Below are 27,191 nucleotides of genomic sequence, written 5' to 3' on the forward strand. Positions count from 1 at the left end.
ACAGCTGCTAGAGTTATCTTTCTACAATATCCTTTGTATTATTTCTTCATGTTACCTATAGCCCCCTTCTGAACCAAATTATGTGTTAGGTGAGATGCAGTCTTTGGTTACCCAAACTATATTTGCATCCTGTTATTGTAAGCTGTATGTTTATAGATTATATGGATTAATAGGTCTCCAGAGTATGTCCAGATCACCTAACATTATTTCAGGGTTAAGTCTCACAAATACAGCTTGAATTTCAATTCTGTATAAATACCTGAAATGTGTACCATGATTTAGCTTTCTAATTTTACTATTGCCTCTTTCATCAAGATTCTTCACCCAGAAAATATTTCATCTCCCATTGACACAATGACTTGTAATATACCCACAGGGCATCATCTAGGAAGGATCACTATTTTAATGCTTTACTACACTTTTGCTTTTGCTCATACATTCCCAGAAGGGCTCATACCAGGTTATGAACTTATGAAATGTCCCTCAAGCTAAAGTCATAGAGTTTGGTGTATTCGTGGCTCTGATTCTGTGTGTGAGTTCTTTTAGATCATGTACACTGTCACGATAAGGTTTATCAATGATAAAACTATTATCATGAATGTACAGGAAAATGAAAAAAAAAGAGCTGATAATCAGACTAATATTACCTTGAGGGAGATGGTGTAGTACATGTGTTTTAGGCTAAGCAGATATGCCTCTGGTTTAGATGAAGTCATTTAATTTTCTGACTCACCGTTTACTCATTTCTAAAGTGAGGATAATAATACTTCTCTTGTAGGGTTGTAATGAGAATTAGGACCTGTCACACAGAGGACATTTAAAAAATGCTAAAGCTGTTGTTATTTATGTAATTGTGTCTACACAGTTATTTCTTACATTTCTGAAACTATGTTGAAATTCCATGCTAGCAAAATTCTTACTAAGAATTCCAAGGTGCTAAATGTCTCCATCTGAGTCTACTTGGAGTTTCAGTTTTGAGGTTCCAAGTGATATTACTCAGTTGAGTCCAGCTTATTTTGTTCAGACTGATATTAAGTAATAATTTATCTTTTGCCATTTTAAATTAATTTAGATGAAATTATCCAGCACATTTTCACAGAGTGAGATATCTGCAAAGAGTGAGATGGTTGGCATTTGCATGGTTATGCCTGAATAAATCTGCACTGTATTACATCATTAATTAAATTTGAAGACAACATCTTATTGCCTGCTTGATTTGGAAACCATAATTCTCATTTTCACTCTTTTCTTCTCCTTTAGACTTTTGGTAGAGCTCTAAGTAAGTTGGAACCTGCTGACTGCCCTTATCCACAAGTTCCCCCCTTTTTAAGCAGATTATAAGACAAGGCATGGTGGCCATTGTGACAAAGGTCATATGGCAGATAATTTGGTTGACCTGGTTACAGTAAAAATTATTTTTTCTCAGATGTTTTCAGACAGTGAACTTATGAATAGTTCCACCTAAACCTCCTTTTCGTAAAACTCCCTGGAGACAACTCTATTGCTCATCATACATTTTCACTGGGAGACCCACCATGCTGGATCACTGTCTGTGGTTCACTGGGACCTTGCAGGGACAAGGCTGAGATGTCACTGATTGTGACATTTGACAAATACTTGGGCCATATGTGGTTTTTGGTTTAGTTATTTTTCTATACTTACTGCAATGACAATGTTGGTTGCTTACTATATACTTAATGAACATGTATGTATTTTGCTAATTCTTAAAAAAAAAAAAAACCTCTTTTGACTAGAGTGAAACATGGCTCCAAAGTAATTTTTGGCAACTTGAACTATAGCAGTGGTTCCAGTATTTCCACTGATTTATTTGATGTTGCGGTTTGTTTATTCATCTGTTTATTCACATGTTTACTTAGCTCTGAACTCTTTGAATTTAGTAATGGTGGAATATAGGTTTTTCTAACAGTAGATTTCTCAAATTGGAGCCCAGCTGCCTGGAACATCATTGTAATACATGACAAAAGTTATGTGTTTTAAATGCAAATTAGATAGATGGGCCATTTCCTAGAGTCTGGAGAGTTGGTTAAGCTTTTGTTGATATTGTGACCCGTAGATGGGTTTGACTTAGCAATGTTTAGAAGCAGGAGGCTACATCCAATGAATAATTAGTAGCATATGTGATTTTTAACATACATGCAAGTATCATCTTGAGGCTTAATTCATTACAGAAATCTTTTCTCTGGTTTCCCTTTAAGTGTATTGCTTTCAAAATACCATATACTTGTGTGCTCACCAACAGTGGCTCCCACTTAAGATGTATGTGAACAGAGTTAACCCAACACAGTATTCCTGTTACGATATTAGAACGAGAGAGGTAGTGCAGGGTGAAATGTCAAGCTAGTATACTTCTAGATTTGAATTGACAGATTGGAGCCCTCTGAATGTTAAAATAATTATAAAAATAAAGTAGATTGGCATATCTAATTAACATTATGTTTAAAGATAATTGTATTACAAAAGATGTATGCCAAGGAGAAAAATGAACACTGAGCGAATCATATGAAACCCTGTTAATTCACTAGGGTTTTCATAATTAACTGCAAGATTGGCAGAGCTGTAGCTCTTTGTAGGGGTACTGTGCTGCTCATTATCACTTATTTAACCTGCTGATAGATCCTTCCCCATTTGGACTTACGCTGTCAAGAATGCCAGGTGGGATGACGAGTTTTTCTGAAGAGATTCGAAGGCTTGAGACCTTGGGAAACCCAGACATATCAGTTTCACTTGTTACGATGATATTTAACCTCATCTTTCAAAAAGCTGATTTGAAGGAAGGAAGAATTTGTCCTGTGGTTGACCCAGGGTAAATATTTCTTCTCTCAGGCAATCTTATTGTTAATCTTTGGTACAAAGTGGGATGAAGAGAAAAAGAATATGAGAAAAAGTATGCAGGACTATGTACTCCCAGGGAAAAGTGTGAAAATCTGGCAGTAACCACATTTCCAGGCTGGGGAAATGTTATGATTGGAATTTTGAAGACATTTAAAGAGGAAAATGTGAACTAAGATTTTCCTTATATCCAGCTTGATTATTTTCTACAATATTTCATGTAAGTCAGTGGGACACAACACCATAATTTTATTGGGGTGATAGAACATATAAACATTTTAAAGGATAGTATCCCCCATATTGTAGGTGTAATTTTGCCTGGTTCACATCTCCAGTTGACAGCTTAAACAACGACAACAACAAGTTTGTTTTTTGGAGAAGATGTAGTTTGAGATCGCCATAGTTTCTGGGCAAGTTGACCCTCAGTGGTATGGTGTCTCACCAGAGGCCACTCCCCAGGTGGGTGGTTGAGCAAAAACAAACCTGCCTCGACTTCAGACCGTCTGCTCCACTCCAGAGTATGCTGTTTTCACATTTCTTGGTAGAGGATCAGTTTTTTTTTCTCAATATGTATCTTTATGATTCTGAGCTTTCAGTGTGATGTAGGTATTTTTAATTAGGCAGAGGAAATTATATTTTATTGGCATTTTCTGGTTTATAATGCATTGATTTTTTAAATTTGAACTTCAGAATGAGTCTGAAGTATGACAAATATTTTGACACTTAATAGATGGGGAAGCTCAGACTGATTTACTGAAAATCCCTTGGCTGGTTCTGCATTGACTCTGTATCCCATGTCTTTTGTTGCAGTGACCTGACCATTTTCTTACGCTGTCCAACTATCAAGGTTTAATACCTCATTTTCAGAATATATTTTGAGATATCTCTGTGTTACCCTGAAGGTTATTTGGAGTACAATTGAAAGGCAATATAATAAGGTGAATCAGCTTGTCTTCATATTAGAAACCTAAGATTGCTTAAAGAAAAACGAGGATAGAGATCTGTCATTAAGGTTGTGACTACTGTGTCCTTGTATGCACATTTGCTTAATTTTCCAAAAATAGATGAAATCGTAGTTTGAGGTCAACTCTTCAAATACTGAACTGTTTCTTTTGTACATGACCACGTTACTGGTAGGATAGGTGGAGAGGGTGAGGGTCCAAGTTGAGTAAGTGTCTCACAGCATTAAACTTGACCCAGTCTTCAGAAGGAATGTGGTATATTTAGATTCTCCAGCAATCATAAAGAATGACGTAGATAGAGATCTATTAACAGACAGTAATCTTCCATACATATTAGTAAATTAAAATATGTAATTTGTACAAAGTGAGCCCATTAATGGGAAAAACCAATCTATGTATTTCTGTGTGAGCATTTCATATGTAAAGCATAGGAAAAGACTCAGAAAGGTGCACATCCAGAAGGTCACCGAACTCCCCTGTGGCTATAGCTATACCTGGGAGGGAGAGTAAGGCAGAGTATGTATAATTAAATTTGGAAAGAGAGAATTTTTGATTTTTCAGTATTGTTTGAACTTTCAACAGGAAAATGTTTTTATATGTGATTTTATTAATGTATGATTTAAAAATATGAACTAGTTTTCCATTGGTGGAGACCTGAAGATGGCTGTTTCACCCCCAGGGAGAAATATGAGCAAAGGCACCAGGAGAATGGAGTGGTTTGTTAGTACACAGCTTTTACACGGTGGTAACAGGAGAGATGGTCTCCTGTGGTTTATATGGTCCCGAATTGTTGGTTGCAGTTGTTAAGGTAATGACATGTTTCAATAGGTTTGTAAGTGAGTTAGGCAGATACATCTGTGGAAGCCAAATGGTTTGATGGATAGCTCTGTTGGAAGCCTAATTGATTTCACACAGACTCACCAGTGCCTACAGAGCCAGATGCTGCACTGTGGTTATTCTTGAGAATTTTCCCCCTAAGATTAGGTTTATCAGGCAGAGGAGAACAGTGACCAGTTCGTATTTTAAAAAGAAGAGGTACACAGCCTTGCTCCTTGCTTAATATTTTTTACCTGTGCCAGAGTACACATATCTTGATAGAATTGGTGTTGTCTCCATATGAAAAGCAGTACTAACCTCCTACCTACCTGCTTTGGGCACTGTTCTAGGCAGCCTAGATGGACAGTTAGACAGACCAGAGTCCTTTCTCTGATCTAATTTTGTATGAAAAATAAATGTAATGTGTAAGAGGCAGGTAGGTGTACATGCTGTGCTGTAGTTCTTAGTTTTACATTCTGACATGGTCTATTTTAAAGCACCTGTAATGTAGAGCATATATTACACAAGTGTTTCTTTTCTGATTTGGGAGCACGTTCATTGTGAGGGTAAGCAACATTCTTTCAAATTGAAGGTCTCAAAGCAACATTCTTTCAAATTGAAGTTCTCAAAATTAACTTTCTCAGTAATAATACTTGAGTAAAAAAAGAGACTAAGGAAAAGAGGATAACTTGCAAATGCTTGTGAATTGGAATTCTCACTCCAGATGTTTATAAATGTTATACTTTATCTCTTGTGCCTAGTGTTAGGAGTCATTTTGATTTCGGGCCGTTTAGTTGGTTTTTAATTAATGAATGAGACCTTTTATTTTCCAATGACAACTTTATTTTGGGGAAGTGGGCACAAAGTCTTAACAAATGCTGTAGTATGGTTTAGCTATAAAAAAATTCAGGGTTGTTTGAAGAAATACACATCTAAATGAAGAAATACTTTAAGTAGGTTTCTTTAAAAAGTTGCAAGTTTTGGTAATGATTCTGTTGCCTAAAACAGCCAGACTGTTTTTTCTTTAGAGCAAAAGAAACAGACAATACTGAAAAGCTCTGATTTGTCTTGTTTCAAGTTTTCCTGAAAGTGGTAAACTGTTTTTGTTTGTTTGTTTGTTTGTTTGTTTTTTACCATTTTGTTACATTTATGTCTGGTTTGATGGGGGAGGAGACAGAGAGTGATAAAGATGGTCAGAAGGACAGTGGTTTGAGTCTCTGAGAGAGAACTGCCTTTGTTGACCTCTTCTCACTTACTCCTGTTAACTCCCACTATCTGGAAAAATATGTGTACCAGGAATTTCACTCTGTAAAGAAATGAAATTTGTTTGGAACAATTAATTCATTTTAAACTCATGAGGTTTTCAAGATTCTTTAAAATAAGTGTAAGATATTACACTGAAGCATACTTTAACATTTTGATTAAAGTGAAGCATGAAACAATTTAAATATACCCAGTATGTAAACTTTTAAATGTTATCAGAAAGTGCTTTTTCTTGAAAATACTGGAACGTTTTAGATATTATGAACAGGTGCATAATTAATACTTGGTGTTTTCAAACACTTTTTCTCTAAAATAGAATCCACTCAAGAACCAGTTTTATTAAAGAAATAGCTTCATAAATGCTATAAATGGAGAAAAATGACACTATGCAAAACTAACTAATGACAATGGCTCATATATTTTAAATACTTGTTATATGTTCTTGGCACTGCCATAAGCTATTTACTTATATGATCTCACTTACTTTTTCACAGCAACCCTATGAGGATAGTATCATTTTTATCCCATTTTTCAGGGAAGAAAATAGAAGAATAGAAAAGTTAATAGTTCTTAAGTAGTGAGACTGGGATTCTTGTTTAGATGGTCTGTTTATAGAATACAATTTTTTAAGTATTGTACTGATTCTAAAGCATTTAATGAATATTGGTCTGAAATCAGTGCAGTGGTATGAAAGCTGTGGCTCTTACGGACCTCTGAGAGCTCATTGTTATGTATTTAGGAATTTCGTGAGCTGATTTGTAAACTTTGATACTGTTGAATCAACAATCCTTGGAGTCCTAACACCAGAGAATGGGCAAATCAGGGCTTCTTTTTGTGTGTGTGAAACTGGTTCACTAGCACACCGTTAATAACATTGTTCTCTACTAGCACTATTTGTCAAAGTACAGCTTCCAAAGCCTCACAGTTTAAATGGATATGGATGGAATAAAGACTTACTTTAATAGATTTTTCCCTCAGTGTCATGTGCATTACTGAGATAAACTGTTATTAGTATACTTAGAACTGAGAATATTAAATTTAAAAGAATTTATCCTAAATTTCATAGTAGAAGAGAGCCCCTTTCCTGGCTTCCAGTCTTTTTTCTGAGGATTTTGGAAAGACAGCCCTTGTCAGGTTGACTGCTGTTGATGGAAATAATAAACAATCTATAATAGGAATAGGAAAGAGTTTTATTTGAGCCAAACTGAGGACTGTAGCCTGGGAGACACAGATTCAGGAAGCACTTGAATTGTGTTCTGCTGGACTACGGCATAGGGGAGGCTTATAAAGGCAAGAATTGCAAGCTACATAAGTTGTTTGTCAATTATAATTGGAGCTGGCAAGACGTAAGGGTGCTTGTTAAGTAAGGATCGGTTAGGATATGAAATGGTTGCATAGTAACCGGGGGAGACCTTGAGACCGTAAGGTCGCAGCTGGCAGTGGCGGGCAGATACTGTTTTGAGAATGGCTGGTAGTGTCCTTCAGTCTGATACAGCTCAGAAAATTCAAGTTCTCAGGACTGCAGGAAATGTGTCTGAAACCACATCCACAATGTCCACTTGGCTCCATTTTGAATGCCTGGAACACAATTTTATATCTAGTCAGAACAAAGGACAAATATCGAACATGACAGGGGTCCATCCTTCAAGTTTTCAAATGAGAAAGTTTAGCAAATATACAGCAAGTCAGCATGACCTTGGTGTCTGGGAAGGGAACCTCATCTTTGAAGGAGTATTATCATTGGCCTCACAGGAGGCGGGGCATTTATCCCTCTCTTCAAAGTGGACATTCTAAGCAATCTGGTAAAATGTGTGTTTTTTTTTTTTAATGGTTTAATCAGGTGTCCAGTGCATGTTTGATGGCCATAAGGCAGGCATTCTCGTTAGCATAAAGTTAAAGCCAAATCATGTATAAGCCAGAATGACTTCCGCGAACTTCAATGTGTGAAAATTTCTTCAGTTACTACAGAATACAAAAGCAGTAGCTGCACCCAGATTTGAAAGATTCCTTTGACTACTAGCTGAGATAGTCTGAGGAGGAATGGAAAGAAGTTGGGCTAGGGGGCACAGAAGACCATGATAAGAGAATTCAGAGAAGGAAAGTTCATTAAAAAGTAAAACAAAGCAAAACAAAACAAACAGTGGGTGCCCGGAAGGTTTGTAGGATGTGCGTAAGCTTAGTGATTATATGCTTCTTTGATCCATAAAATAATTTTGAGTTTAATTTTGAAACCCTGGTTCTTCATCTTTCCTTGAAACCGTAAAGCATCATTCTCTGCTGATAAGAATCATTTTCTTGATAGTAGTTCAATTTAATAAATGTTTAAGCACTATGAATTGTAATGTTGATGCATTGCATCAAGTTATCAAATTTATCCCCTAATGTTCTCTTTAAGAAGACATATTCTTGCTTGCATATGGTGTTTAATGTATTCACAACGTTCTGTTATGAAAATGCTCTTTTGAACATCTTCACATCCCCAGCTGGATCCTGCTTAGCTGAAGCAAAGCCTACATGAATGATAATGGATGTTCCTGATTGGGATAGTTGTAATAGTCCATTCTTGTCCTGTTTCTTTCACCTCCTTGTTAGTTACTTTTTTGGGATTTTCAGAATTTATGGGTTTATTATTTATTGGAGTAGTTAATGGAAGGAAATAGAAAGGGAAAGGAATGAGTGAGAAAATAAAACAATATGCACACACCAAATAGATGTCAAATGATTACATCCAAAGTTAGTTGCCAGATGGGATACAACTTAAATAAAACAAGGTAACTTATTTTTGTGGATAAAGAGAAGCCTGTGTGAATGAATATTTTATACCAATTCAATTTTATATTTACTTGACTTCATTTTTAATTTGAGGCAAATAGTTTTCTGTCCTTTTCACTTTTTATTAGCTGACTACTTGATAGATTAGAAATGAATGCTTAGGAGTCAGCAAAACCTGGTTTTTAAGTCGTGGCTTGAAAAATTTAGTAATTGTCACTTTGGAAAAGTAACCTCACTTCTGTATTTTCTTGTCCACAGCAGTAGTAATAATCCCTGTGACAGACGACCACAGGAGTTACTGACAAAGCTCCGAGTGCAATGCCTAATCAGAATAGGCACTCAATAGATGAGAGGGATAGGTATCCACAGATTAAAAAGTGGACTGAATGTGAGAAGTATAGGCAATGAATTCTGATATTTGGGAGCTCATGTTAGAGAATTGACAAGTTTTCTTTTTTCTATGAAAGAAACTGAAGTATAATAAAGTAAATTGGGTCTGGATGCTTGGTGATGATGATGGTGGTGATGATGACTTTCCCTCTTTCTGCACAGAATGTTCCCCCAGACCTCTCCATCTGCACCTTTGTGCTGGAACAATCCCTCTCCGTCCGGGCCCTGCAGGAGATGCTGGCTAACACTGTGGAGAAATCAGAAGGGGCAAGTACTTTATTTATGTAGACTTGCAGAATTTTAACGGATTCAGCCACTGTATGAATGATTTCTTTTACAGGTTTTGGAGATTTTCTTTTCACTGAAATAAATCAATTCCTTTTAATTGTTTTCTTAAGTCTGACTTTTTGCTTTATCCACCAGATCTGTGATGTCTTAAAGAACTTCAAAAAAAATCCATCCTCAGGGTGATCTGTCCTTGAACCTCATGCTTATGTCAGTGATTAAATCTTCGGGGTATCTGTCCTTGAACCTCATGCTTATGTCAGTGATTAAAACAGAATCTTTCTTTGAGCATTTGTGTGTTTTCTTACATTTTCAGAGCTGTTGTTTTTACTGTTTCAATTAACTTTATGCATGGCTGTCATTAATCTTTATTTCATTCTCAAATGCCTCTAACCATTTGTCTATGTTCTAAGCTTCCCTATGGCAAGTGAAATTTCATGGCACTCATATATTTTAAGTAACAAAATTATGATGATACAGCTTTAGTCAATTGTAATTTTGCAGACGGCCAATCATTTTCTTCTGAACACTGAAATTCCTACTCTGTCTCCTAATGGAGACATTTTTCTTTGAAAGCTGATTTGGTAATTTAAATTATGTTCTGTTCTATGCTGTGAGTGATTTCTGGGCCACTACCCATTCTTAGCCAATCCATTAACTTCTAGAATTAGGCAGGAGGATAAATGGTAAAATTTTTGTTTCCTATTTGTCACTATAGTAACTGCATTGTGTGGTTTAATAAACTATACTATTTCCAGGAATGAAACTGAAAATTTTTATTTGCCACTGTTGGGCCATATGTTACTGTTATTGTCGTTAATCATTGTTCCAGTTTGGATAAGTAAAAAGATTAAAAGTGATATTATATGGTATAACAAAAAACAAGTGATCATTTCTGATGTAATGTATTTCCATTAGCCTTGTAGTTTTTTAAATTTTAGTGTCACACAGCTTAGGACTTTAATTGGTGTGTGCATTAATTTTAAATTTTAATAGGATACTACTAAATATGTAGGAGAAATTTTAGTGATTTTCATTTGATATTAGACTAACAGGTTATTTTTTAAAAGTTCCAAATATGTTATGTGTATTTTCATTCTTCGAGTTCATTTTTGGCTACAACAATGTTTGAAATTACCATATTAAACTACATAAAGTTTTTTTTTTTTAATCTTTTTTTTAATGCAAAGCTTTTGGAGTAGGCTTAAATTAAAGAGAAATAAAACCTTTCTCAATTCAACTAGTTTTCTTTTTACCTGGAATAACCCCTCCTGATTTTTAAACATCACTGAGGCGTATCAACTTTGAAATTCAAATCTGTCTTTACAAATAAAAATCCTTTTGCTTTTGTATGAGCATCTGGAAGAGTGTATCCTGTCATTTTTCTTAGCTTTGTATATACCGACTTATGACTAAATTGCCATAAATTTAATTTTTATACTGCTAAGCTGCTTTTTCTAAATTTAAACTTTTGAAAAGATGTTTTATCTCCCCCAGAATCATAAGAGTTGGATTAGGCAAGCTCTGAATTTTCTGTGTATATAAGAAGTGTTGAAAGTGCTATTTTTGGATTTATGTTTTGAGGATACTTACTAGTTGGAATTTCTGGATCCCTCCCTCAATATCTATTTAGTTGAATTTTATTTTGAGTTGTACTCCCTCTAGAAAGTTTCTATCAGAGATGAAGTAATTTATTTGATGTGTGGAACACTATAAAGTCCAGCACAGCTACCATAAGACATTAATTAGAAAATAAAAATTGAGGAAAACCTGCTACAGGAAAGGAACACATTTCACTGAGCTGAATCTCACTTTCAGACCAGTAACTTTTAGGATGAAACTACTGTCAAGTAGCTCAAGAGTATGCTATATTTGGGAGAAAGAAAGATTCTCTCTTAGACCTCAGAGAAGATCTGATGATGCCCAAGAGTGATATCTACAATATTTCACAACCAGTTTGGCACAGGCAACAGTTAATCAGAGTTGACCTCAGCCAGAGTCCTAGAATCAAGGTCTGGAGAGATTTGGAGGGGGTGGGGGTTGTCTGAGTGATTTGGGGGTGTCCTGGAGGAGTCGGTGGTCAGAGTTAGGGAACACTAAGGACTTGAGGCTAAGGTTATTTATCAGGAGGGATCGTTTTTCACTTTAACAACCATCTTAATCATGGTAGTGCAAGCCGGCTAACACCATGTCTGAGTCCATGTGACCAGTGGAGGCTGCTGGCACTTGGAGGAGTCAAGTCTTCAGACTTCATGGAATTCATATCCTCTTTACTAGGGCCTCCTGTGTATCCTTTAATTCATTTGGTAATCTTTGGCAAATACTTTTATAAAGCAAATGTCATCTCAAGCAGTAAATTATGCTGTAGATTTGCTTAAAGAAAGAGCCCCTTTTACTTGGATGAGGTATGTCAGCAGTCTAATGTTAATTTTCATGAAATCATTTCATCCCTGACAAATTAACAGCGTATCAAAAAGAATCTTGTGCATTACTTGATTTCCCCACTCTTTCATGGTCAGCTTTCTTTACAAAGCCTTGTTCTTTTTAGAAAACAATCCTTCTTAAATTCTTTGTGTTATTCAACACACTGAATAATATTGATATTATTTAATGTCCAAAATGCTGTCATATGCACAGAGCAATATAAACACACTTGATGAGGATAAGGAAAAAATTTTCCGTCTGGAACCAGCCTTTTCTTTTTGTGGTGAATACAATTTTACTTGTATTTTTGGGTCCCATTGAATAAACACTGGAAGCCTAGCAGGAAATCCCTAACATTGTTGGTGCCAAAACAAATCATGAAGGTTATTGACAATGAAAGGAGACATATCAGATGAAACAGGAAGAATACTACATAATTTATGAAGTTTTGATTCTACAGAGTTTCTCATTTTAACTATTAGTAAAATAACGAATATATGTGTGGCATAAGAAGCATTCTGAAAGGTTTCATCTACGGGGATTTTCTAAAATACCTGTTTAATAAGAAATGTGTGAAAAAAATGTGTGATAAGACAGATCTAGATCTGGTGTGTGTGTGTGTGTGTGTATAAAATTCCGTTGAACATCATTTAGCTTTTATTCTTATTCAAAGCATATCAGCAGTAAATAGGCCAAGACCTACTTAGCTTTATCTAAATAGCTGCTCACAAAGCCTTTAAAATTCTGAGTGGCCACATGAAACAAGGAGAAAGTGACTACTGAAGCGGTGTCTACCCCTTTGGCCGAATTTTGTCTGAGCTTCTGTGTAGGCACATCCTTGCTTCTGTAATGTTTTCCTCTTCTCCGCCTGTGTTTCATGTGGTTCTGGATAACTTGCCCAAAGCTGAATCCACCTCTGTCTGTGTCTTCTCACTCTTCAGATTTATTTTGCATACCAGTGATAGAGCACAGGGCCAGAAGCAGGGTTTGTAGAATTTGAGAACTGTCTTGAGAATGCCAGCCGTGCCATGTATTCACTTTGTGGCTTTGGGGAAGGTCAGCCAGGTGTAGTGATCATTGAATGATGATGTATGTGGAATATTTAACATAGATTTAGCAGTGGCTATTTTTTCTTTTTCTTTTCTCTTTTTTTTTTTCTTAGTCTGAGCTGTTTCATTTCTCTCTTTTTAATTGAAGTATAGTTGATTTGCAATCTTGTGTTAGTTTCTGGTGTACAGCATAGTGATTCGGTATATATAGATACATGTATTGTATATTTTTCAGATTCTTTTCTATTATATAAGCTATTGAATATAGTTCCCTGTGCTGTACAGTAGGACCTTTTTGTTTATCTATTGTGCACATAGTACTTTGTATCTCTTAATCCCAAACTCCTAATTTATTCTTCCACCCCTTTTTCCCCTGATAACCATGAGTTTGTTTTCTATGTCTGTGAGTCTGTTTCTTTGTGTAAAATAAGTTCATTTGTCTCATTTTTTTAGATTCCACATATAAGTGATACCATATGATATTTGTCTTCCTCTGTCTGACTTAACTTCACTTAGTATGATAATCTCTAGGTTCATCCATGTTGCTACAAATGGCATTATTTCATTTTTCATGGCTGAGTAGTATTCCAGTGTGTGTGTGTGTGTGTGTGTGTGTGTGTGTGTGTGTGTGTGTGTGTTTGTGTGTTTGTGTATACCACATCATTATCCATTCATCTGTCAGTGGACATATAGGTTGTTTCCGTGTTTTGGCTGTTGTAAATTGTGATGCTGTGAACATCAGGGTGCATGTATCTTTTCAAATTGGAGTTTTCTCCAGGTAATATGCCCAGGAGTGGGAATGTTGGATCATATGGTAAAGTCTGTATTAAGATTTTTAAGGAATCTCTGTAACAGTGGCTATTTTTATTGTTTTATTTATTCTCATTCTCATACCTGTATATTTCCTTGGTTGGACTGTTGCTAATCTTTGACTGCCTTTCCGCTAGCTTTGGTGGCTTCCTTCTCTGAGCTCTTGGCTGGTCCTAGACCCCTCTCCTTTCCTCCAGTTCTGGCATGTAGTCTTGCCAGTTCAGTGATAGCACAGTTATGTTAAAAGACAGAGTCAGTGATAACATTTGCTTATTTCTGTGTGTGTTCTAGTTAATGAAGTTTAGTAAGTTAGGTGATCCAATGCTTTTAGCTATTTGTTTTATTATACCTTGCTTAATTCACAAACATTTAGGATGAACACTTTCTCCATACAATTCTATTTTTGTAATGTCTAGTTTAATGTAAGGATTTCATTTCACTGAAGCACAGATATGAAGTGAGAGTTGACACAGTATAATGGAAAGAACTCTAGTTTTGCAGTCTATGACGTTTATTGAAATTCTTTTCCAAATAATTAATAATAATTTTCCAAGTAATATTTGTAATGGTTATCATTTGTTGATAAGGCATGGCTTTTGTTTAATGCCGTGAATATATTAAGTGGCTTACTTGTATATACTATTAAGGAGAGTGTATTTTACAATTATAACATTAACTATTCTTCCTGTGATTTGGTTTAGCTGTTTCTGGGAGAATTGTAGGAGAACTGTCCCTTTTGACTTCAGCTTGTAGCCACTTGACTATTGGTACCTTGTTGTTAGACTATTAGTAGCTTGAACCCAGAAATAAAATAAAATTAAACCAATATTTGCCCCTTACATCCTGCTTTTTGGTGGAGAAGTAGGTTGAAATTAGTAATTTCGGTGATTGTGATTGGTATCATTCATCCAGTTTATGTCATATATTTTCCTCATTATTGTAGGTAATTGGTAATTTTCTATAATTTAAAATACAAATGACACTCTAAATATAAAATTCACAATGTAAATATTATAAATACTATTTATGATCAGTAAGTCATGCAGTTCTAATCATTCAGTTATTTAATGCAAACTTCAAACATAATAATATGAGATATACTTTATAAGGTTCTGTGGCTAGAAAGATGAATAATAAGTGATTTTGTCATCAGTACGTTCATGGTCTAATGCAGGAATAGAAGAACTATTATAGTACAATATGCTGTGTGTCATCATAGAAGTGTAGATATAACTACAGTGTTAGCACAGGAAGGAACTGGGTATGTGGAGCTTGGCATTACTCTTGAATTTTCTTTGGACTTTCTACAATCATTTCTAAGACAAGAAGAAATAATATTAAACCAATTAATATGAGAATCATTTAAAATGTTCTCCGAGGAACAATTTGATCTCATTAGGCTATTGATCTCATTAGGCTATTCTTTAGAATTCTGTTAGAAAATAGCACTTGCCAGGACAGTGTGTAACATATCCAGAGATATTCTTAATATGATGTTTTATGTTTCAATTTAATGAAATGATTTATTATTTTACATGAAATGTAAGAATATTTCATATTTCTAACTTATATACTGTCTTGTAATTAAAGTTATAAAATACCACAGTGACTTAATTACTTATAGAGAGAAACATCAGAGTCAGACATGCTCAGTTTATGAAAAAGGAAGTTATAGAATATAGAGTATTATTAATACAGTTGTGCCATTCTTCTAATAAAACCTCTGCTTTTTGAAAGCATGTCGTCCGAGAATATTCAAAAATGTGTCAAGAATCAAGCAGCTGAATTTACTGGTAAATGAGGTTTTTTTAAGTACATTTTTTAAACATTGAAGCACCATAAATGGGTTTTTAAAAAATACATTTATCAAACATTGAAGTACCAATTTCAGGCAAGTAATTGCACTTAAGATCATTTTATATGAATGTAAGATCAGAAGCTGCAGTTCAGGAAGATCTGTGCTGAGTTTCATAGTGGGTTAAGCACATAGATTGTAGAGCAAACTCCTTGAGTTAAATTACTGGGAATCTTGGGAAAGCTGTGCCTCAGTTTTGTCGTTTATAAAGTGGGGGAAATAATAGTGTTGTTGTAAGACTCCAAGAAGTCAATATAACTAAAATGTATAGAACATTCATGACACACAGGAAGCACTATAGCTGTGCTGTTGTCTTGACTATTATGGTGTTTGCTTTAGGAATGCAAATGTTTTCTCCAGCAGATTGGTTGAAATATTAAAAACATATTTGATCCATATATTAAAAGCCAAATAAGGAAACAGCATCAAAACTCCCAATTACCTGAAGGCTCCAGAGAGTTGGGCTCCAGAGAGTTGAAAAAAAAGCAGGGAGATTTAGAAAATGGAATTGGTACAGTTGAGTTTCCCATTTTTCAGGCTTTTAGCCTGAAAGTCGGCTCAAGTCAGTACTATGTAGTTGCTAAAATAATGAAAGGACATGAACAGTCTCTCTAAAGACAGAATTCTGGGCCTTTGGAAAGTCAAGGAGTAATTTTGGAAAAGAGAAATACAGAGAGAGAGAGCCCCAGATTCTATGCATAAACTCTACCCATGTCTCTAGCTCATGCTTAAGTGGTGGGCAGGTGTCAGTTCAGTTACCACTGCTCAGAGCAATACTGAACTGAGATTCGCAGTCAAAATGCCACCAGGCATTTTGCATTTTGCAGTTTGAGTCTCACCAAGTTGATTGCCTGCTAAAACAAATACAGCAGTGTTCTTCAGAGGTATATAGCAGAATCCAGAATCTCAACAACATAAAAGGACAGGATGAAATTCATAATTGCTTGACATATGTAGAAATATGCAAATATGACCTGATCTCAAGGCTACCAAGAACAACCCAGTAATGACCTTATCAGACAAGGATTTAAAGGAGCTATTATGACTGTGTTCAGTGAAATCAAGGAAAATATGTTTACAGTGAACAAAAAGATTCAAAAACTCAATGTACAAAAATTAGTCAAAGAAACAAAAATGGAATTTTTAGGCCTGAAAACTGAAATATCTGAAAAGTTTACATGTCTAGCAAATGGTAGACCTGGGATACAACTCCATCTCCGTTGGGCTCTGAAGTCTATGCTTTTGAGCTCTTTACTATGGATTATCTGTGTAGTGAGAGGAGAGCAGTGGGAGAGCCTGAGGAAGTCACTACTGAAGCAGTGGGAGAAGAGGAGGGGGATCCTCTGGAAGGCTCCGGGAAGTTGCAGTCTGAGAGATGAGAGGACAGTCAGGAGAGAATAGTTTCAGAAGCAGTGTGTAGTAGTTTCTGTGATTGCTGTAACAGGTTACTCCGGGCCTGGTGGCTTGAAACACCATGAACTTTATTATCTTAAGGTTCTTAAGGAAGAAGTCTAAAATTTGTCTCAATGGGCTAAAATCAAGGTGTTGGCAGGACTGTATGACTTTGGTGGCTCTAGGGAGGAATCTATTTCCTTGCCTTTTCTAACTTCCATTCTTGACTGGTGGGCCATCCCCCATCTTCAAAGCCAGCAACATACTATCATGTTACATATCCACATACTCTGTGGATTAGGATGTGGATGTCTTTGGGGTGCTATTATTTGGCCTACTACATCATGGAAGTACTGGGTTTCAGTAAGATGTTGGCAACATCACATGAAAATCAGAAATCTAGTTGTATAAGGACTGAAAAGCGTACTTTAGTTTGACAGCAGCCTGGCTTTTCTGCAAATCAGTCGATATTAATTTCAGTCTATCTTTTATATAGATACAAATTCATAGCTTTACACACATTTTACATTTAAAAGACTTTATTCTCTGAAGAGTTTTCTGAATTTTCAGTATTTATTGGTCATTCCAAAAATGGTCCTTAATTTTTCTTTAATATTTCTATCTAAATATACTTAATATTCTTTTATGTCTTTATTCTTCTGGTATTTTGGTACATGTTCAGGGGCACAACATCTCAAAGACTTACTTGTTCAAGGTTTGGGCTGGCAGGGCAGGTATCAAAAATTAAAAGTTAATGTTGCTTCCATTCTGGTTTTTATTTTCATATTAATTTTTTTCCATTTGCTATCTCTTCATTAAAGTGAATTGGGGTAGTGTGGGGAAAGAGGAAGGGTTAACAAAGGGACCAGAGCCAAAGACTGAACAGGGCTAATTTTGATAAAGAAAAACAATACTGCACTCACAGTTTTTATTTTTGTGTCATCAAGATGCCTGCCTGGACTATGGGGTAGGGCATCAGTACATTTTATACATTAATACTGGTAAAAGTCATTAATGACACATAAAGAGCACAACCGACAAAACAAAAAAATAAATAAATGGGACTACAACAAACTAAAAAGGTTCTACACAGCAAAATAAACAACAAAGTGAAAAGACAACCTATGGAATGGGAAAAATATTTGCAAACCATATTATGTGATAAGGGATTAATATCCAAAATATACAAAAAACTCATGCAATTCAATAGCTAAATAATTCAATTAAAAATGGACAAAAGACCTGAATAAACGTTTTTCTAAAGAAGATATGCAAAAGGCCAACAGATACATGAAAATATGCTCAATCAACATCACAAGTCATTAGGGAAATGCAGTTCAGAACCACAATGAGGTGTCACCTCACAGCTGTTAGGATGGCCATCATCAAAAAGATAAGAGGTAACAAAAACTGGTGAGGTTATGAAGAAAGGGGAATCCTTGTGCACTCTTGGTGGGGTTGTAAAACTATGAGAAACAGTATGGGGGATCCTCAAAAACTAAAAATGGATCTACCATATATGATCCAGCAGTTTCACTTCTTGGAGTATATCCAAAGGAAATGAAAACACTAACTGGAAGAGATATCTGCACCCCCATGTTCATTGCAGGATTACGATAGCCAAGACGCAGAAGCATCCTAAGTGTGTATTGATGGATGAATGGATAAAGAAATTGTGGTGTACATGCACAGTGGAATATCTTTCAGTTGTTAAAAATGAGGAAATCCTGCCATTTGTGACATTTTGGATGGACCTTGAGGGTATTCTGTGTAGTGAAATAAGTCAGAGAAAGACAGATACTATATGATGTCACTTATATGTGGATTCTGAAACAACAGCAAAACGAACTCATAGAAAAATAAATCAGATTTGTGGTTACCAGAGGTAGACAGGGGGAATTGGAGGAAAGTGGTCAGAAGGTACAGATTTCCAGTTATAAGATAAATAAGCACAAGGGCTATAGTGTACAGCATGATGTCTATAGTCACCACTGCCGCGTGGTATAGGGAAGTTGCTAAGAGAGGACATCTAAGAGTTCTCATTGCAAGGGAAACATTAAAAAAATTTTTTTGCTATCTCTTTATTTTATCTACATGAGATGATGGATGCTAACTAAAGTTACTACGTAATCATTTCACAAATTAAGTCATTATGCCATAGAATTTAAGCTTATACCGTAATATATGACATATGTCAATTATATCTTAATAAAACTGGGAAAAGTAATTAGTGCCTACCATGCATGTAGTATAAAAATATACTTAAATTTCAATTTAAACTTAAATTCTGGAACCATTTCAATCTCCTATTTTCATAACAGTAATACAGCAATGTATAAAATGAAAGTACCTTCTTTGTAATCCTTTCTCCCCCTGAAGATAACGACAGCTAAGATTGGTTTATATCCATCTTGAACATCATGTATAAAAATATTCTTACATAAACAAGATCATAATAGAGACTGTTATACCATCTTCTACTACTTAATCATATATGCTTAGAAAAGTAGGGACACAAATAGTCAAAAGGAAGAGAATCCAGATTTAATTGATCAGGGCTCTGGCTCAGACTGTGCATAGTTCTCTTGACTCTGTTCTTCTCTGTTTGTTTGGTTCTTGAGCTAGTTTCCCTCATGATTACAGCGTGACTGCAGCAATTTCAGGGATGCTAACCAAATCAGCATCACCCATAGGCACACAAAGGAGCTGACTTTCTTACTTTGTGAGAGTAAAGAGGTTTTCCCAGAAACCTCCTGGTAGCCTGCCCCTTACCCACTGTCACATACTCATGCCCACATTACTTACTGGCAAGGGGAAATGTGGCCAACACAACTGGCTTAGAGCATGAGGATGGATAGAGGAAAGGATACTGCTACAAAATTAGGGCTTGAGGGGAAGAAGGAGTAGGGTTATATATGTAAATGAATTTTGGGTAATTTCTTACCTTCTTTGCTATGATACACAGCAGACATGGAGTTAGCATCCTTCTGCCTTAGTTAAAAAAAATTTATTTATGTTTGGAACCCTCCAGTTTCTTGAGCCAAACCAGGTCTAGCCAGTTAAATCCTCATGTGGGAGAAGAAATTGAGTCTGTGCTCAGTTGTCTCTATAGCTGGGGAGTGGAAAACCCAAGTCTCTACTTCACTCACCTGTCTCGTGCAGTATTTATTCCACAAGAGTGCACTGGGTAGCTATTGTGAATTCTGAGCTGGAGATACAGACATAAGTAAAATGAATTTTTACTCTTGAGGAGTTCAGTGATCTAATAGTGAAGAGAAAAGGTAAATCAATTATTGAATGTGGGTGAACTATGCTTTGATAGTGAACAGTTCAATGAGAGTACAGAGGAGACCGCTGATTACTTACCCAACACTACGTCCCCTGTGTGAAGGCATACATACCGTCATAAATGGCTGAGGTCTTCAACAGGGAAAAGCAGTGAAAAGCTTATGGATTGTTCTGTTTATATTGTAGACAATATGATGTTACTAGCTGTTTATATTGAAACTGAAATTCCCCGGTATTTAGTAAAAGCTTAACATTTTATTTCAAAAGGCTGGGTTTTATTTACCTTGCTGTTCAAGAACATCTCTGATAAAGCATAAATACTGCTTTGGGAATGGAGCTGTGATGCTAATAAGTTAACGAATTTACTGGCTTGATGTGTTGGTTAGCCAGCATCCTGTCTAAAGCCTCTGTGCATAACCATCTACCTGTCTTCCATCTGTGAAATTGGTGCAGTGATTTAAAAAGTGAATGTAATAATCTCCTAAAGAACTTACAGCTAACAAATACTCACTGAGCAACAACTATTTATCTACTGCTTATGTGACTGGGGCCATTTGTCTGTGGTTGAAATCTGCACCTTCTATTTGTAGACATTTTCTTACTGTCTTTCTGTCTCTAGAAAGACTGCTTTCTACTCTGAAGCTCTGGATACTGCATATTTCTATGTATTTGAGTGATGTGGTTTCCAGAGACTTCAGCACCAAACCCAATAAGGAGGTCAATTTAATCAACATGTAATTTAATTACACTGCCACAGTTACACACTGTTTTAGATTAGGAATCTTGAATGTACAGATTATTTTATTTGATTAGTGTCATTCAGTTTGAGCATCTTCCTCAGTTTTTTTGTATTTAAAATAAAAAGTATTTTTCATGTGTAAATGTTTGATAGCAAATGAATCAGATAGTAAATTTATGTGATAAACTGTTCCTGAATTTACCAGTGATTTAAAGATATTCATAACCTATTGAGCCAGACCACTTCTAATTTTTATTCTCCTAAAGTATACTTTCTTAAAACATTCTAGTTTAATTTGACAGAATACATCCTTCTTTCACTACTTTTTATCAAATGCTCTCTCCATTACTCCCCCCACCCCCTCAACTAGTGCTGTTTGTTACCTTTCTTGAGTTTTCTCCAAAATTTCTTTCCTTCTGACACACTATGTATTTCTGTTTTTATTTTTTAAATAGATTGTCCTCATTAGAATGTAAATCCTATGAGTTCAGAGCTTTTGATCTGTTGTGTTCGCTTGCATTACCACTAACACTAGGGCAATGCATGTTATGAACCAGATATTCAGTAAATATTTGCTGACCTGAAGGATTGCAAAACAGGATTTATAAACCAAAATTAAGGGGCTGAAAATTGCCTCAAATTCTGTGTCTACTGCTATGGTAAGAGTTCTGACCCTAGGCAGAACTTTGACTGTTAGGCGCAGCTATTTTTCACCTTGTCCTGCTTTATTGTGACAGAAAAGGAATGTATTTAGAAGGGGGTTAGGTAATCATGTATCCTTGTTTGCCTGGCACAGTTCAAAGTAACACATGTCATGGTTAATTCCTGTTACCCCCCTTTCACTGTCTCATAGTGTCCCAGGCTGGGTGAGAAATTATGTGGCCATCCCCAGTTATGGTACCTTTGTGAATCAGATAAAAGTTACAGAACTGTTCCCCAGAAAAAATTAGATCATTTCCACTCATACAAAATCATATAGTTTCAGATTTGGAGACTTAAAAGAAATCCAGGCAACTCTTTTGACTTGTAGACACACACTCTCAGGGTCTATACTTTTATGCAGCTAATCTCAGAGCTGTGAGAGAAAGATAGAGACCAGTGGGAATCCATATACCTTTGAGACCAGATGGAACATTCTGACAGTGAGCGTGAGGCCAGGACTGGCGGTATGATTATCTTCATGTGACTTCTGAGATAATGATGAGGCCATGAGCTCTAAGACCACTTGGAGCTGGTTTAGAGTTCTTTACTGGAACAGGAAACCTTAGGATTGTCCTTCGACTAATGACAGGGTCCAGAGAGCTGTACACCAAGGGCACACAGAATGGGCTCTGTGTTGTCGGGCACAGATTTCCATAGTTCTGGAGAAAGTGAACCTCATATGAGATAAAAAGAACCTATTGAAATCATTGCATTATTTGACATGAGAAAAAAGTGTCCCAATGAGATTAGACAGCTCAAAGAGAAAGAGAGGGATGACAGGTAAATGACAGCAGAGACAACAGAAGAAGCAACATTAATCTGGCAAAATTTAATGCTCCAGAAGCTAGAGTTACTTGCATTTGTTCACTTTACAGATGTATAATGAATAACTGTAAATGGGGAGGGAGAGCCTGCAGGACAGGACGTAAGTGGAATCTGTGTGTTGTAAACATAAACAACAGTATCTTGGGGGGTGAAGGAATAAAAACAAGATTCCAGGGGAAAAGATTAAAAACAGATTGTCTTTACACACCCAAGGCCTGGAGCTTTTGTTTTGTTTTGTTTCTAGTAGAGGTTTACAGAAGTATTAGTGTATATAACAATTCTGTTATGAGTAGGAAAATGAATTATATCGTGTATTTATTCATGAGGTATAATTTCTATACTTCCAGAATGGATTGGAGGTAAATGTTTCATACATATGTAAATTCAGTAGACTTGAAGGCAGTGACGACACCGTAAGGAGTTTTTGGTTCATCTGAAGACTGTTCAGGAATTGCTTAGAAAGAAATCTGTGCACAGGGTGGATGCAGCCAGTGATTAGATCGCACTCCCGATGTTCTGTCCAGGACTGCTTTGATTATGGCTTCTTTCTAGGTCTTTAGCTTGCCCTGCAACTGTTGAACAACTGTACCCTGAGCAGACTATTCCTAATTTGATTGTTGCCAGGTGACCTCAGTTTTTAATGAAGGGATGTAAGTCTTTAGTTTTCCTTTGTGCCTATCTTTACTTAGGTTTTCAAACTGTCCATTCTCTATCCAAATTGGACTTACCTGAATATGCGCTATTTTCCCCAGTTACATAAACTCACATTCTTACCACCCTAGTTCCCCAGCTTAGAATTCTGGGCCTTTCAGAAGTTTACCCCATCCTTCTGTGCTTATCAAGAAGGTGTCTTCCTGGAAGCTTTTCATAATCCTTCCAGCCAGAAGTAATATTTCTACTCCTGCATCCATGTCACTGGGTGTTTAAGTTTTCCTATATTTCTCTCATTTTATAATAATTGTTTGGTATGTCATACATAATTTCTTTACACTAGGATATGTATTTTTAATATCTGAAAATGTTTTTATTTCACTTAATTTTTTAAAGCAGTTTTAGATTTACAGAAAATTGTTTGGAAATGTCTCATAGCCTCTCTCTTCCTCCACACCCCCTGATATAGTATCTTGCATTAGTGTGGTGCATTTGCTATAGATGATGAACCAGTATTGACAAGTCATTATCACTCAGTTCATAGTCTACATTAGGGTTCACTCTTTGTGCTGTACATTCTAAAAGTTTTCACAAATATGTAATGTCACATATCTATCATTACGGATATCATACAGAATAATTCTACTGCCCTGAAAGACCCCTGTGCTTCACCTATTCATGCCTCCCTCCCTCTAACCAATGATCTTTTTACTGTCCCCTAGTTTTGCCTTTTCCATAATGTCATATACTTAGAATCATACAGTTTGTAGCCTTTTCATACTGATTTCTTTCATATAGCAATATACATTTAAGGTTTCTTTATGTCTCTTCCTAGCTTGATAGCTCATTTCTTTTTATTACTCAGTAATATTCTATGCTTATATGTACAGTAGTTTGCCTATCTGTTTACCTATTGAAGAACATCTTTGTTGCTTCCAAGATTTGGCAATTATGAATAAAGCTGCTGTAAACTCATGTGCAGGTTTTCATGTAGAAATAAGCTTCCAGCTCTTTAGGGTAAATACCAAGGAAAGAGATTGCTGGATCATATGTTAAGAGTATGTTTATTTTGGTAATCACCTGCCAAACTGACTTCCAAAGTGACTGTACCATGTTCTGTTCTTGTTGCTCCACATCCTCATCAGCATGTGGTGGTGTCAGTTTTTGGATTTTAGCCATTTTAATAGTTGTGTAGTGGTATCTGATTTGTTATTTTAATTTGCAAACTGCTGGTTGTTGACCATCTTTTCATATGCTTATTTGCCATGTGATTTTTTTTTTTTTTTGTAATGTCTCAATAGACATTGAGATCATTTGCCAAATTTTTAGTTGAGTTGTTTATTTACATATTGTTAATTTTTAAGAGTTCTTTGTATAGTCTTACTACCAGTCCTTTATCATATATATGTTTTGCAAAGATTTTCTCCCAGTTGTGGGCACTCTTCATTCAGCTAACAGTGTCTTTCACAGAGCAGAAGATTTAAGTTTAATGAAGTCCAACTCAACAGTTTTCCTTTCCTGGATCACACTTTTGGCATTGTATCTAAAATGTCTTTGCCAAAGCCAAGGTCACCCAGATTTTCTTCTATGTTATCTTCTAGGAGTTTCAGAGTTTTCTGTGTGATACTGTGTGTGTGTTATATTTAATCTGTGATGTATTTTGAGCTTATTTTTGTGAAAGGTTTAAGATCTGTATCTATTTTTTTAAAAAAAATTTTATTGTTTGCAGATATTCAGTTGCTCCAGCACCATTTAGTGAAAAAACTTTACTTTTTCCATTGAATTACCTTTGCACCTTTGTCAAAGATAAATTGATTCTATTTGTGTAGGTCTATTTATGGGTTCTCTGTTCTTGTCTATTGATCCATTTGACTGTTCTTTCACTAGTACCACACATCTTGACTGCTGTAGCTTTCTTTATACTCAGTCTTGATGCTGTGAAGGGTCAGTTCTGCTCCTGTATTCTTCTCCTTCAGTGTTTTACTTTCTCATGTAAACTTTAGAATTAGTTTCTCAATATCCACAAAATAACCTGCTGGGATTTTGATTGGGATTACATTGAATTGTTTTGTTAAAATCATTGTATCCCTCATTGCACCCATCATTTTTTTATAGTAAATGGACATGGAACTTATGTAAGAGTTTATTATTGTAGGAGTTTATTATTATTCATAGTAGTTCTGTCTAGAGTTTATTTACGATTAGTGTTGAATTTGATATTTTCCCCCACTGGCTAAGCAGAAGCCTCATCATTATCCACGACTGGTGAGTTCCTTCCTTGTTAATTGTGATACCTTTTCAGTCATGCATTCAATTTGCACATTCTCAGATGAATTATTTTGTGCTAAATATTCTGTCACAGATCAATCTATTATTGTGCCCAAACAGCACTGATTTAATCATCACTGTATTTTAGGAATGTTTTAATATTTAATAGGGCTAGCTATACCTCATCTCTTTTCTTTTTTCCCTCATTAATTGTCCATACTCTTCTTGACCATTTATTTTCCAAAGTGAATTTACTTGTGGTACTTAATTGAACTTAGTTATTCTGATAAGAGCCTGTGTGGAAGAGAATTACTAAATTATTTGCTTAGCACTCATCCATTTGAATTTGTTAACATTAAAGTTTATGTGAGAGCCATTTTAATATATTCTGCACTTAGAAAAAGGAGGTACTGGTAATTTTGACTTAGTGTCTATACATTCCTAAAGAGTTGGACAAATCCAGATATTCAGAAATACAATTTAAATAGTATTACAGGAGCTTTTCCTGTTCTAAAAGAGGAATAATTTAGGATGAATATATCTTAGTCCTCTATTTCCCAGTTTAAATTTTAAAAGAAAAAATTTAAACTTCCAGATGAAAATTCTAAAACTTTTCCTTGAATTAAGTTGACTGTAACAGTGTAGGAGATTGCCAGGTTTATTGTATTGTGTAAGTCTGTATCATTGTTTCACATTATTTGACAAATTCAAAAAATTTTCTGCCTGATTAATACAAAAATCAGAGTAAAGACAGGAAGTGGGACTAAAGTATAATTCAGAATTAATGGACTTTGTGACTTCATTTGCTTAATTAAATTTATGGTGAGTTTTTTTTTTCTCAAACTGAAGGCAGAAAGGACTTTGTGGCCTCATCTAGTTTAAGATCAAATCACATTTAATATTGTAATATGGAATGATTCTTTTCTCTTACTCATGATTTCCCCAATTAATGCCACATCTGTTTGTCCTAATTTAATACTTTGTATTTTTCATTTAAAAAATTACTTGGCTTGCTTCTGGGAGCATTTAGGCAGATACCTCAGTTTGAAGTCCAGTGAATCTTTAATTCTCTTATTTGTGAATGTATATATAAATGAAAAAGAAAATAGAAATGCAGAAAAAGAAATACAAAAACAGAAAAAAAAATCTTTACAAACTAATGAGACTAATAGTTATAGGAGAGAATGCAAGTACACAGTACCTAACCCAGTATCTATGACAGTAGGTTCTCAATAAAACTTAGTTTCTTTCCCCTTCCACTGTCTAGGAATAAATTCTTTGCCTGTTGAACTATAATTAACCCATCTAAATGCCAGTGTTTCAATAAAAGTATATAATGTGGATTTATTTTAATTCCTTCTTAAATGGCAGTTTTGGCCACTTAATCAAGAAATAACTAGGCACCAAGAAGTCTGTATATCACATGTTTTTTGGGAGGGTGTCCTAGTGGGGAGGGACACATCTAGGCCAAAAACAAAGTAGTTTCAATTTATTCTGAATCTTTTATTGTTTGAATCAGGACTTGTTTGAAAAAAATTAAAGGAAAATTTGAATAGTTCCATCTCCAAGTTGCAGTAGACTAGTACTGTAGCTGAAGTAAACAACAAGAATGAAACTAGGAAAGCTTTAAAAGGAGGCAAATAAACATGATTAAATCACAAATGGAAATCTGTTTGAAACTTGTGAAGTAGCTGGGACCTGAGAAGGCCGAAGTCCCAGAGACCAGAGAAGTACATTGAGGTGGGCCTACCATTCTGTCTACTACTTTTCTCTTTGGGCAAATACTAAGTATTAAGCTGGGCAGGGATTGAGACAGGAAGGCCTGAAAGCTTTGTATAATCTCAGGAGTC

The 27,191-nt window shown here is 35.5% G+C and overlaps 1 protein-coding gene across 1 annotated transcript in view; it reads left to right on the forward strand.

Annotated features, from left to right (window-relative positions):
* The window catches only part of RYR2 (ryanodine receptor 2), a 543,213-nt gene that overhangs the window by 172,173 nt on the left and 343,849 nt on the right, over positions 1–27,191 (forward strand). Inside the window, exon 3 of the mRNA XM_032491926.1 lies at positions 9,216–9,320. Coding sequence (XP_032347817.1) covers positions 9,216–9,320 — 105 coding nt within the window. The remainder of the gene's footprint in view (positions 1–9,215; positions 9,321–27,191) is intronic.

This window comes from Camelus ferus, chromosome 11 (assembly GCF_009834535.1).
Source record: "Camelus ferus isolate YT-003-E chromosome 11, BCGSAC_Cfer_1.0, whole genome shotgun sequence".
In the NCBI taxonomy this organism is placed as follows: domain Eukaryota; kingdom Metazoa; phylum Chordata; class Mammalia; order Artiodactyla; family Camelidae; genus Camelus; species Camelus ferus.